A 13,265-nucleotide genomic window follows, 5' to 3' on the forward strand; every position below is an offset into this window, starting at 1 on the left:
TAAGTGATGTCCCTGTTCCTTTAACACCATTTTTCTTGTTTTAATGTACTTCATGCAGATGTGACTTCTTTTGTTTGAGAGGTGTGGGCAGAAAGGCTGGTAATGAAAGAAGTTTAATTTCTGTGATAGTCAGCAGGATTCTGAAAATATCTAAGTGGAGGTAAAAAAAATGAAGCCTGACATAAGCTTAAAAGAATCTTTGAGAAAACTTAGAAGGTTACTTTTAATTGTATTTAGGTAGGTTAAATCTCCTGTATTGTTAAATCTTAAAAATATTAACTAAGTTGATTTTTTTTTTTTTTTTAGCACTTTGTAGTTGCATAGTTAGCTATTTTTAATGGATTAGGAATCATTCCTGGCCCAAAGAGGTGGATTTTGAACAGATATACCTTCCAACAACTAATTTTCTTAAATGCACTGATCAAGTAGTAGTGACGAAATTCATTACTTTCATACATTTGAAAATGTATATTTTATTCCATATTAGGGAAATTTGAGTCCAGCATTTCTTCCCACAGATCAAGCATTTTTGTAGTAGAGTATAATGTTCTTGGTGTGTTGTCAGTATAAAACCTTACTGAAAAAGAGGTAATGTTTAGGGATTGATACAGTCTCCCAATTCTAATTTGGGTTTTCTTGAAACAGTGGGGGGAAGAGGGAGAGAGAGAGATATTGATTGATTACTGGGATTTAAGCATCTCCTTATAGTATAAAAATCTCATTACAGCTGGAGATAAACTATCTCAGCATAGAATGTGAAATTTCTGGAAACTTTGGAGTATATAAAAGCATTCGGGGAGGAGAAAAAGGAAGCTTGAGAAAAATCGAAATATCATCAGTAGCTATTTGTTTATTAAAACGAGGTTTCTTATTTCCTTCCTTGAATGAGAAAATAAACTGTGTATAATTACATTTGCAATAAAAAGTACTGCAAGATATATTTATTCTGAAGTAAATAATGTATATTTCATAATGACAATAGGTCTGGCACCGGTGGAAGTATTGTGCAGTCGTGTGTATCTTGCGCTTGTTGACATATCTCTAAAATAAGAAGAAAATGCTGGTAAAAGAAAGCATCAGTTTGTGAACTTGTATACAAAAAGAAGTTATGTATGAAAACTAGAGATCATAAAATTACTTTGCATGTGATGTAGGGATTAAAGTACAAAAATAATATCTTTTCGAAAGGTATTCTAAAAACATGTTGCCTTTCTTTGTTGGAGTATGAACAGACAATTTTTTCCCCCAAAATTCCAGGTTTTCCATGTCATGTATCTCCATGATTGAGAAATATGTGTTTAAGTCAAAAAACAAACCCATAATATTTTCTATGCTTTTTCTTGTCTCTCACATTTTTAAGACCTAGACTAGTGATAAGCTATATTGGATCTAGATTGTTACGGCGCTGCTGCCAAGAGACTTGGCTTTTATTCCCTGCTCACTTCAACTCAGGTGCCTGGATCATCACCAGTGACCGGGCAGTCTGAGTTAGGGAGACAACTGTGGCAACAAACTAAAAATTAATTTATTCCTTTTTTTTTTTTTTTTTTACTTTCTTGGATTTGTTTTCAGCTGGCTCAAGCACTATTGGAGACACAAGGAGGGCTTGCAGGAAAATTTTAATGAAAACTTGGCAGTTCTTAATGAAAACTTAGTATCACAGTAGTTCTCTGATTATTTTTCTTTCTAGTAATAGTAGAAATATTCATTCTGTTTTCATCTATACCTGGGAAATCTCCTGGTGATATCATTACATCTGTACCATGAGTAGTTAGGTAGCAGCAAATCAATTCAAATAACCACTGGACTCTGTGGAAAACCTGAACAGAGTATTTTAAGGCCAGTCTCTGCTTTAGCACTTAACAGGAATCTGAAACTATCTCTTGCCGTGTGAACCAGCAGAGAAAATAGCTTAATTCTTCGATAAAATCTTGGGGGGGGTATTTTTTTTATTAAATATTTTTTATTAAACAAACCCCTAAATTCTGGATCTTATTTTCATCTGTTGCTATCTATAGTCATAACTCATTAGATGAAAGCGTTCCTACTTTGACAATATGAAGCAAGTACTTTATTGTTAAATATGCAACTACGTATTCTGTCTTTACCCTTCACCTTGTCTTTAAATCTGAATTCTCCACTAGGTGGACTTCCTGTCCTGTGTTACAGAATAAAGAGAAACTATTAGCTATGGTGAACAGAAGCAGTACTTCCTTTTTGTTGACCTACTGGGTCAAAAGCAGAGTTTTTCATATAGTTCTTCCTTTGTTCTTCTGTTGCCCATGCATCTTAGGACAATGTTGTCATTTTTATGTTAAGAAGACACCCCATATTTTTCTTTACTTTGAATAGTCTTTTTAAAATGTTTTTGGTAGCTTAACAAGTTAAAGAGTTTGATCTGTGTAGCCTACCCTACTAAGACACTGAACAGAAAATGTTCTGAAATGAATGCAAATACCTCTTTTAGCTTTAATGAGCTAACCAGATATAACATATCTATTAGTCCATTTAAAGAGAAGCATCTTCTTTCATAAAAGATGGCTTATGGTAAGAAATTGAGAAATTGAAATAGATAGTTACTGTTTAACTAGCTCTTTGGCTTTGCTTCCTTTATCTGGTTCTGTCTTTGAAAAATGTTTTTGGTTTTTCAGAATGGAATATGCTTTCTGAGCACAGACTTCTGTTTTTAATTTTTTTTCTGTTCTTTTCTTTTCCCAGATGGGACTAGGTAAAACAATTCAAGCAATTGCCATTTCCTATTACTATAAAAATGAATGGCCTCTCTTAATTGTAGTGCCTTCATCTCTGAGATACCCTTGGGTTGATGAGATGGAGAAGTGGATTCCAGAACTCTCTCCAGATGATATTAGCATCATTCAGAACAAGACTGATATTGGGTGAGTAAAGTTTGTTGTTCTTCTATAGAAAGGCTTGTTCAACCCCCCCTGCTCGAGCAGGGCCACCTAGAGCCAGGTGCCCAGGATTATGTCCAGATGGCTTTTGACCATCTCCAAGGATGGAGACCCCACAACCTCTCTGGGCAACCTGTGCCAGTGCTCAGTCACCCTTGTAGTAAAAAAAAATCCAGTATTTTCTGTTGTTCAGCGGGAACCTCCTGTGTTTCAGTTTGTGCCCATTGCCTCTGGTCCTGTCACTGGCCACCACAGAAAAGAGCCTGATACCGTCCTCTGTGCACCCTCCCTTCAGGTATACATGTACATTAAGAAGATCGTCCCTGAGCATTCTTGTCACTAGGCTGAACAGTCCCGGTCAGTCTTTCCTCATAGGAGAGATGCTCCAGTCCTATAATCATCTTCATGGACCCTTATTGCACTCTTTCCAGTACATCCATGTCTCTCTTGGACTGAGGAGCCCAGAACTGGACCCAGCGCTGTAGGTGTGGCCTCACCAGTGCGAAGTACAGGGGAAGGATCACCTCCCTCACCCTGCTGGCAATGCTTTTTCTAATGTAACTGAGGATACCTTTGTGGCAAAGGCACATTGCTGGCTCATGTTTGACTTGGTGTCTGCCAGGACCCCCAACTCCTTTTCTGCTGAGCTGTTTTCCAGCTGGGTGGCCTCCAGCATGTATTGGTGCAGGGGGTTGTTCCTCCCCAGATGCAGGACTTAGCGCTCCTCCCTGTTGAACTTCATGAGGTTCCTATCAGCCCGTATCTCCAACCTGTTGAGGTTCCTCTGGACGTCAACATGACCCACGCCTCCCAGTTTTGCATTGTTGTATTATGGTAGTTATTCATTTCCTTTGAAAATGAGAGGTCTGGTTTTTGCAAAGTAGCTAGTGCTTGTCTGCTGAAAATTAGATTACTTCAGCATGTCTGAAATTGAACGTATACAGTTATTTCTCAACTCTGAACTATCTTGTATTCATTAGCTTCTGTAAAACATGTTGAACGCAGTTTTGGAAAACTTCTGGTATGCATTACAAAATAAGGATGTAATTACTGTTAAAATTCTATTTAGCGCACTGAGAAAATTTGTAAGTTAGATTAAGTATTCTCTAAATAACTGAAAAGGTCATCGTGACCTAAGCGTTCTATCTTTAGACTTAATAGCCTGAATTCATCAGAGAGAGACTAGAAGTCTTGGGTGTTATTAGAATAACTCTCCTATTACACCGAATTACAAGGATATTTAGTATGCTTTACTACAAATTACTTAGTTGATTTCATAGTAATGTCTAGATGTTGTTCTAAAACTTCTGGATAAGGAAGGCTGATCTTCATGTAGTCTGGGGAGTATCAGAAAGTGACTTGAGCGCCAAGATGTGCAGATGAGGCAGTAGCTTGGAACCTTCCTTGTGGTAACCAGATAAATCCAACTGAAAACGTATCTTAAAAACTTAATCAAGGGGTAGTTGCTACTGATAGTCAAAATTTAACTTTATCATAGGAATATGGGAACTAAAATAAGGATCCAATGAGCCTTTTTTCTTTTTTGCGTTATTTAGCTAAAATGCCTGCAAACTTAATGTTTATAGTGCTGAATGCAGAAAGGAGAAATGAGGAAAGAGGGAAATGATGGCAAAAATAAATGGCAAACAGAATTCTGTTCATTTTATCTTTCAACATTTTTTAAAGGAGTAGACCTTAACCATTATCATTTGCTTTATTCAACAACAAGAGAAGAAGAAAACTTGGTTTTCTGCTTGTTTAACTCCCAGGAAGCTTCCTAGCTATAAGTGAGGTAGCTGTTGAACTAATTAATATTTTAACATTAAGAAGTGTTTTATGCATTTGCAAGAAAATGTAAATGCAAAAGTACAGCTGCCAAACTTGGTTTAGCATTTTGTTAAATTCTGCTTCCATATGTTCAGCTTTGATTTCTCTAAGTTCAATACTTTGCTTTTCTTCAAAACTTCAGCAATCCAATTTGCTGCTTGAATGTTATTTAACTTCTTAATTTAAACAGATTAAAATATACTTAGGCATCGATTTAGGTTTTTATAATTTCTAACTAAATTTGAAATTGGATGTTTTTTGAATAATTTGGTTCCACTAAGAATAAATAATTTTATTGGTATTTTTTTTTATACACCCTTCACAAAGGGGTAGGGGAAATTCTTGTTTTCCTGGTTGCTACGTTTACCTGTACAGTACCAGCCAGAGTCTGTAGGGCACTGACCACAGTACCAGTGCTCTCACCATTGCCGCTCCCTCCATATCCAGAAACAGGAATGTGCACATACTTTCTCCCTCTTAAATACCAAAGGAAGCTTCAACTTAGTGATTTTTTTTTGATGTTGCTACTGGAGAACAAATAAAATTCATGCCAGCAGAGTGGTAGTGTCTGACAGATGGGTAGACCAGCTATGACTCTCATTCTGGTGACTTGTTTGTCTAACGACTTTTAAGAGTTCCTGTGCTGCTTAAAGGCTCCTGAAGGGCCACAGTGCTCTCTAGTGATTTTAAAATACATTCAAGCCTTGGGCCTGTATATGTCTCTAAATGTATTGTAAGAAGTTCCTTTTCATCTAAATACTAATTTTTCATCTTGTGCCTTGTTGATTCCCAGCTTCCAGTTTGTTGTTTTTTTCATATGCTGTTGGAGCAAAAAAGCTGGATATATGGCTCTGATAAGAATGTGGCTTTTTTCAGGTGGTGAGGTTCAGCCCAGACTATACTTTTACAGTACCCAAATACTCAGAGACAGTCTAGTTAGTCGTCTTAAGCTGCTGATAAGGTGACTCTTTGTACACAGAGCAGTAGGTCGCTTGCATAGAGACATTATTACTTCAGGTGTTTGGGTGGTGTTTACAAAGTGTGCTCACAATGACCTGACCTGTGTGTGTAAATTGTTATCCAGAAAGTGGATTTGTCCCATGCGATATGCCTGGAAAGGAGCACAAGTTGAAGCAATGCAACCGGATAGATGACCTTCCTTTTAAATGCGATGTATGCCTTCTGAAAATGGTTACGCAATGTGTGTGATTTGTAAGTGTGAGATGCTAGCATGTTTTAAACACCAAAAGCTGTTATTGTTAGCCTGACAGCCCACTAATTAATCAATCCAAAAGGTGTCATACATACCTTCTTGAAAAAAATTAGTTTGATATAATTCCTTTGCTATATTAATATTCCTACAATGAAATTTTACTAAGAAAACTTCTGAATTTTCTCTTTTAGGAGAATATCAACCAGCAAAGTAACGATTCTGGGATATGGCCTGTTAACTTCTGATGCGCAGACTTTAGTAGACACTTTGTACGGGCAGAACTTTAAGGTAGTTGTGATTGATGAGTCACACTATATGAAATCCAGAAATGCCACCCGCAGCAAGATTTTGTTGCCGATTGTGCAGAAAGCTCTTAGAGCTATCCTTCTTACTGGAACTCCTGCTCTAGGAAGACCTGAAGAGGTATTTGACATATTTTGTTTTGGTTTCTTTTTTTAAAGGATGGTATCAGTAATAAATGAACAATTTTGTAGATTTCTTGAATACATACAATTATATGCTTTATGACATCAAACGGTGTGCTAGCTGCATTAGGAAGCACAAGTATAAGAATCTAAAACAATGAAAACAATGTCTTTTAGTTTGAGTTGATTATATTGATGTTTACAAACTTGTTTCAAGCTCATGCACGGGTGACTTAAGACAGTGCTCCTTGTAAGAAATAAGTCTCGCACTTAACAGACTGACTCTTGGGTGAAACAGAAAATAGAGAGCCTAAGTAGAGAACTATTTGTTTCTACTGGATAGGAGAGTCCTTGGTACAAGAACTTGTATTAAAACTTCTGCATCCTCTTTTGGATGTTCCACATGTTCACTTGTATGGCGTAAGTGGAAAAAATATATCCTGGGCTTGTTGCAGTCCAGACGGACAAATTTTCCTTTGAAGGAAGTTCAAATTATGGAATTGGGGAGGAGTAGAGAGGAAAGCAAAACCACATGGATTTTATACTGAACCCAAGAAAATTGCCTTTATTTACCAAATGTAGAACTAAATGGAACGTAAGAGCTAATTTGTATGCAGCACTGTGTTAATGGCGTTTGGGGTGCTGTGTTCTTTGAGGGCTTCCTACAGCTGTTCCTGTCTCAAAACACAAACATATTCCTATGGAATATCTTTTACATGTGTGTCAAGCTGTGTATTTTTTTGTGCAACTGTTGAATGGAAACTTAACATAATAATCATGTAATAATTATTTCTGAATAGTCTTACATTTGCAGGCAGTTTTTCACTGTTGTTTTTTTCTTATACAGCTTTTCATGCAGATTGAAGCACTGTTTCCAAGAAGATTTGGAACTTGGAGTCAATATGCCAAAAAATACTGCAATGCTCGTGTCAGGTATTGCTGTACTTGCTCGTGTATTTTCTTATGAGTGTCTTTGATTTTCTTGTCATGTGAAGTAAGAGAATCAGTAAGTAGTACCTCTATTGCTGTGTCATACCATCTTGCTTAGAAACTCACATTCAGATACAGTCTCCTCCATCAGAGAGGATCGGGAAAAGGATTAAATGGTCAGGAGACTTTATCTGGGGACAAAATTGGAAGCTATTGAAGTTTGAAATAAAGTTTAAGCACCAGCATTCTGTTAAGTAAAATGATTTACAAATTTACTGTCATCAGTATGAAGTGTATAGGTTTTACCTTCAGAGCTGGAGTTTCAGCTGCAGCTGAAACTTAGGAGTTTCTGACTCACAATCTGATGCTCATATCATGTAACGATTTACATCTCTCTATTATGAGAGTGTTTGCTATCTCACCATACTTGGGTGGAAAAAAAGACCAATACTTGTCTCTATATTTTACAGATTGACTGAGTAAAAGTAAAGGTATAAAACTTCCAATAGCACAGTAGTGTGTTTGTGATTCTGTTTGAGGGTTCAAATATAGGCATTGTGAGTTCTTGTCCACCACCTTGCCTCCAATTTGCCAGGTAACATTGCTTATTACACATTTTTCCAAATATGTGCCTAATGAATTTTAACCCATATTTATCCTTCGCATCTTTTGTGGATTTTTGTGTTTCACGTGCTTAAAGTTATTAACTTCAGGGCGATTCATTTCTCTCTTGACTTGCTTCCCTCAGCTTTAGTTTAATGAGCGGTTTCTCTAGCTGCGTTCTAAAATAGAGGAGACAGAAGAAGCTCTGATGTAAACCTCTTACTTTTACACATGCGAATCTATGTTACAGTCTGGAATGAAAGAAATTATGAGCCAGGAAGAACCTTTGAGAAATTTCTTAGCTAAAAGATTTCATCTCTACAACTTTGCATATATTCAAAATAATAGTTTTTGTCAGCTAAATTGGCAAGCATTTAGATTTAATTTTTACAGTAATAATTACATGGTTGCATTTTCAGATAACTTGGTTTTCCCCCTCCATGTATGCATTTTATCAACATTTAACTTCAAATAACATGGAAGAGTGCTGTCTAATTTTCAGACAGAGAAATGCTATTTTTTCCACGGTGTTTTGACTGAATGCATCTGTAATTTTCACACCACAAGTGTGCGTGGGTACAGCATGGTTAGCTACTCAATCATAGATGATTATCTTATTTTTGGAATACCATAAATGTAATAAAAATCAAGTTTAGGGTTTGGCAAGCTTTCAATAAATAACTTTATCTTCATGACTTGGCTGAAACAAAACATCCTGTGGTAATAAACTTGATAGGATTATTTTATGCAGCACTTTCTGTGAAAATGTTGTAGGTTTTTTTTTTTACTTAGGTATTCATAGACACCTGTTTCTAAAGATGAGGGCCAAAGTATTTCTGTGAGGTTTTGCCTACCATTTCTTTTATATCCCCAATGCTGAAGCTGGAGGGAGGAAGCCTTTCTAAGGACACCCATATAAATAGACCAAAGAAGGGATATGAGCAAAAGATCTTGCTATTTTCCGTCCTTGCAGTGTTCTGAGTGTGTTATGCCAATACTTCACCAGCGTAGAAGCGAATCCCTCAGCCCCTTTCCCGAAGAATTATAGGCAGCCAACTAAACCACTGTTGATAAGCTCCGTAAGGCTTAAAATTCTCTAAATGATAATAATAATAATTAAAAAAAAATTATCAGTAAAATTACATGCTTGCAATGTATTTTCCTGGCCTTGGAAAATGCTGCCTGGGCTTTTCTCCAAAGGCAACAAAATCTGTCATGCTCGTTATTTTATCTTTTGGCAATGTTGACAGAGGAAAGCTGCTGTTCCTGCCGCAAGACTTCCTTAAAAACAACAAAGCAAAGAAAGAACAAGGAAGACCAAGTTAATAAATTCTTTCTTTTCAACGTTCACCTTTTTAACCTTAAACCTACTTCCTCTATTTAACATTGCTCATTAAATAGTATTACATTTAAAGCTGTTACCTTTAGTTTTAAATCCTGTCTCTGACTGTAAATAGGAGAGAATTCTTGGGGGGTGGAAACAAAGGAATATCAATGATATCTGCAACTTTCCTGATAGTATCTCTATCAGTCGCTCCCATCTATAGTATAATAAAGGGCATTTTCATGGTGATATAGTCTTCTCATTAGTCCATTGATACGAGTTCTCAAATGATACCTGGATGATACTCTCTGTAGCAAGGGAAGTGTAGTTGGGATGAGGCGGAGGACTGTATGTGTCTGCAGGCAGCGGTGTCTGCTGGAAAGTTAAAACAGCTCTCCCTTTAGTGTCGGAAAGAGTCAGACAGAAAGCAATCACCTCTCTGGCGTAAACAGGAACACTGAGTATTGCTAGCCAGCACACCTTCATATCGAACTGTGTTTTAAAATTAATTATGTACTGAAGGTTTCTATTGAATTTGGAAGAGCTACTTTTTACCCTCAGTGTTGATTTTTCATTTTCAGGTTTTTTGGTAAAAGAACTCATTGGGACTGTAGAGGAGCTTCAAATTTAGAAGAATTGCATCAACTTTTAAGTGAAATAATGATCAGAAGACTGAAGAATGATGTTCTAACTCAGTTGCCTCCAAAAGTTAGGCAACGTATTCCATTTGACCTCCCACAAGCTGCAGCTAAGGTACATTTTCCACCTCTGCTAAAAACACATTTATTAGCGAATAGTAATATCTGTGTATTCATATGCGTTTATATGTATGCATGTGTATTATATGTAGTTACACAGAATGTGTGAATATATAGCATAGCATCTCTGTTATTCTTTTTAAAATATAACATGAAGAACATGAACATGGCAATTTTTTGGTATCAGGTGATGGTAAAATTTGCTCTGATTTTTAGTATGATCATCTTCCTTTCTCTTTCCTTTTCCATTAGATTTTGAATCCTACAATTATTTTTAGACAAATTTGGTTGAGTTCTCAAAAACATTCAGTTCCTAAAGATTTCATGCTTGAAATGTACGTGTTGAGGTAGAACATGCTTTGTACTATATATCTAACTACTGATTTCTTCTGCCAATTAGAATTTGAATACCACTTTTGCAGAGTGGGAGAAATTAATGAGAAATCTGAATTCAGATGCCACTGAAAGCCATTTTTCTCAAGTCATGAATCTAATCACACGCATGTATAAAGAAACAGCCATTGCTAAGGTAAGCGTGGAAATCTTCTTAATATATTTAAAATACCCAGTGTGATTTTAATTCAATAAAATCAGTTGTATTGGCCTGAATGCTAGATGAGGTTGGTTGGTTTGTTTTATAATCATGACATGGAGAAGCACTCTTTTTCCCTGTATTTTTATGGAATAGGCTGAACCCCATTATAATGACCTGAGCTAAGTGTTAAAACTCTTACTGATTAGATACCCACCAAGCTGGCTGAGACTGTCCAGACATTGTCTCCCAACAGCTCTAAACATGTGTCACAGACTTAGGGATGTACCGCAGGTGGGTACTTCAGGGATGTTCCTCTGTGTCAGCAGCTGCTGCAGCCCTCACGCAGGCTGCATTCTGGCAGTACCAGTTCTCCCCATGGATAAATGTGGAAGAAAAATCCCCTCTAGCTGGGCTTTTTCTGTTTTATCAAATGTTATCCCTGTTCTGTATTTTCCTACTATAGTACTGTAGCTTGAGATGTGAGGAAAAACAAGTTAATAACCAAAATCCTTTACATGCCAACTTTTTACCCAGTTATCAGGTTTCATTAAGCTAACCTATTTTTAGAGAAGGAAAAAAAAGAAAAAATTCTGTAGGCTGCTGGAGCAGTAAGAATTGAGAATCTGACCAGCTCCTTCAAATTTTTCTCTCCCTATCTTAAAAATATCACTGTGGTTCTGTTGCTATTTCTTCCCTGCTTTTCTAGTCTCTCTCCTACCCTCTGCTAATCCATTTTCAAAGAGGAAGTTGAAAAACAAAAAAGAGAGAAAAAAGAAATCCGAGGCTTATGCAGTGGGTATTGCATTAACCATTGATCACTGATAAATTTTATTATTAAGTGTCAGCGTTACTTTAATAGTTTTTGTAAAAGGTATTGGAATTTATATTTGACACAAAAGAATTCTATGAATATTTAAATAGAGCAATCTTTTATGATTATGGTATCATGAAAGTATCAAAATTATTCTGGGTGCAGATACAGAAGTTCTGATTACACAATACATTGTCTGTTTGAAATATGTTTGGGCAGAAATCAGTTGGGGTTTTGGTTTGTTGGCTTTGTTGTTTTTTTTTCAAATATGGCTTAAAATATCAAATAATAATGTTGTAACTAAAAGGGAGTTTACCTATATCTTAATCTGAAAGAAGTGCTATGTAATTATGTGATCTTTTGAGGATAAAGGGTTTTTTTTCTCTGAAGGAATGAAATGAGTTTCACAAAGACATAAGGTTTTTTTAAATAAAAATTATTTGAATAATTTTATACTTAAACATGTTTGATAAAGTCTTAAATGGATAAGAAGAAGTGTGGGCATTTATCATTTCTTATTACAAGAAATCAAAAGACGTTAAAATAAAGACTGTCTTTTTGGTAATTTTGTACGTCTAATTAATGAAAATGCACTCTCTTATTCCAGGCAGGAGCAGTAAAGGACTATATCAAAATGATGCTTGAAAATGACAAATTGAAGTTTCTAGTTTTTGCTCACCACTTAAGCATGCTTCAAGCCTGTACAGAGGCAGTGATAGAAAATAAGGTAATGATTTAACAAACATGCACACAAACTGAACTTCAGACTTTACCAATATGTATGAGCTGTCTTTGAGTTCAGTAGGACTACCTGTCTGTACAGGAATTTATGAATTTTAAGTATATATGGATCAGTGCCACTGGATTAAAGGGATTGTGTGGTTTTGAGGGAATGTTTTGTATTTGGGGATGAACACTCATATCTAGTATGATACGTTATTATTGCATCAGTGTTGCAGGCAGTTGTTTTCCGAGTTTTTCCACTGAAGTGGTTCTGCCTCCTTCCTGTTTTTTACAGAACACTCTCATCCTATGTGAACGTTTAATTGAAATCAGTAAAAATGCTTGCTAACAACTCTAGTTACTATTTTGATCATGGACTCTCAACCATTGCTAGGGAATGGTGGCTGACTTTGTTATTTAATATTGTTATTATTAGCTTGGAATTTTAGTAAATCATATTGAGGAAATTACAGATTCTTCTCCGGAATATTCCATTTTAAGTTCCCGTCTTCTGTCTTCTGCTTTTGTAAACAGGGAATACTAAGTCTGCACTTCTCTAGGTAAAGAGGCTTAATTGTAAATCAAAGGCCAAAGAGTACTGATGCATCCCTATCCCTATGACAGGAAATGGAATTTTATTGGGGGACAGAGGGTGATTGGGTTGAAAAATGGACACGGGTAATTTCATTTTTGTCTCTATTATGATATGTTATAGGTTCGCTACATACGAATAGATGGAAGTGTTCCTTCCTCAGAAAGAATACATCTTGTTAATCAGTTTCAGAAGGATCCTGATACCCGGGTTGCTATTTTGAGTATTCAGGCAGCTGGTCAGGTAGGACAAAAACGAAAATATGTGCAATAAGAAACTTGAAGAATATAGATACTAAAGTCATTGGTGACTACAATGGTTTACTGAAGGCAGTTCATGCAATATATCTTTTATAGACTCATGTATTCATTTTTTGCATTAATCATGTTAACTGTTTTAAGCCTCTATTGAAATTACTCAAGTAAAATAAAGATAAGCAGCAGCATCTCGTTCTTGAATAATTAGTAAAACCTCAGTTTCTCTAAAAGTGCACGATTAATAAGAAATAAGCGTCACTTGCATAATGAAAAGCAGTATGCAGTCCTTGCACAATATTGAAGTATTTTCTGAACCTTATTAAATCTGAGACCCAAGGAGGAAATCAGTGTAATT

General features: G+C 36.1%; 1 protein-coding gene across 5 annotated transcripts in view; it reads left to right on the forward strand.

Annotated features, from left to right (window-relative positions):
* Positions 1 to 13,265, forward strand: part of ZRANB3 (zinc finger RANBP2-type containing 3) — a 50,141-nt gene that overhangs the window by 21,541 nt on the left and 15,335 nt on the right. For 4 of the 5 annotated variants that reach the window (XM_063342595.1, XM_063342597.1, XM_063342598.1 and 1 more), the window contains exons 4-10: positions 2,719 to 2,897; positions 6,144 to 6,375; positions 7,225 to 7,310; positions 9,816 to 9,987; positions 10,393 to 10,521; positions 11,946 to 12,065; positions 12,777 to 12,896. In XM_063342595.1, coding sequence (XP_063198665.1) covers positions 2,719 to 2,897; positions 6,144 to 6,375; positions 7,225 to 7,310; positions 9,816 to 9,987; positions 10,393 to 10,521; positions 11,946 to 12,065; positions 12,777 to 12,896 — 1,038 coding nt within the window. The remainder of the gene's footprint in view (positions 1 to 2,718; positions 2,898 to 6,143; positions 6,376 to 7,224; positions 7,311 to 9,815; positions 9,988 to 10,392; positions 10,522 to 11,945; positions 12,066 to 12,776; positions 12,897 to 13,265) is intronic. The other variant, XM_063342596.1, reaches the window with a different exon arrangement.

This window comes from Chroicocephalus ridibundus, chromosome 7, assembly GCF_963924245.1.
Source record: "Chroicocephalus ridibundus chromosome 7, bChrRid1.1, whole genome shotgun sequence".
In the NCBI taxonomy this organism is placed as follows: domain Eukaryota; kingdom Metazoa; phylum Chordata; class Aves; order Charadriiformes; family Laridae; genus Chroicocephalus; species Chroicocephalus ridibundus.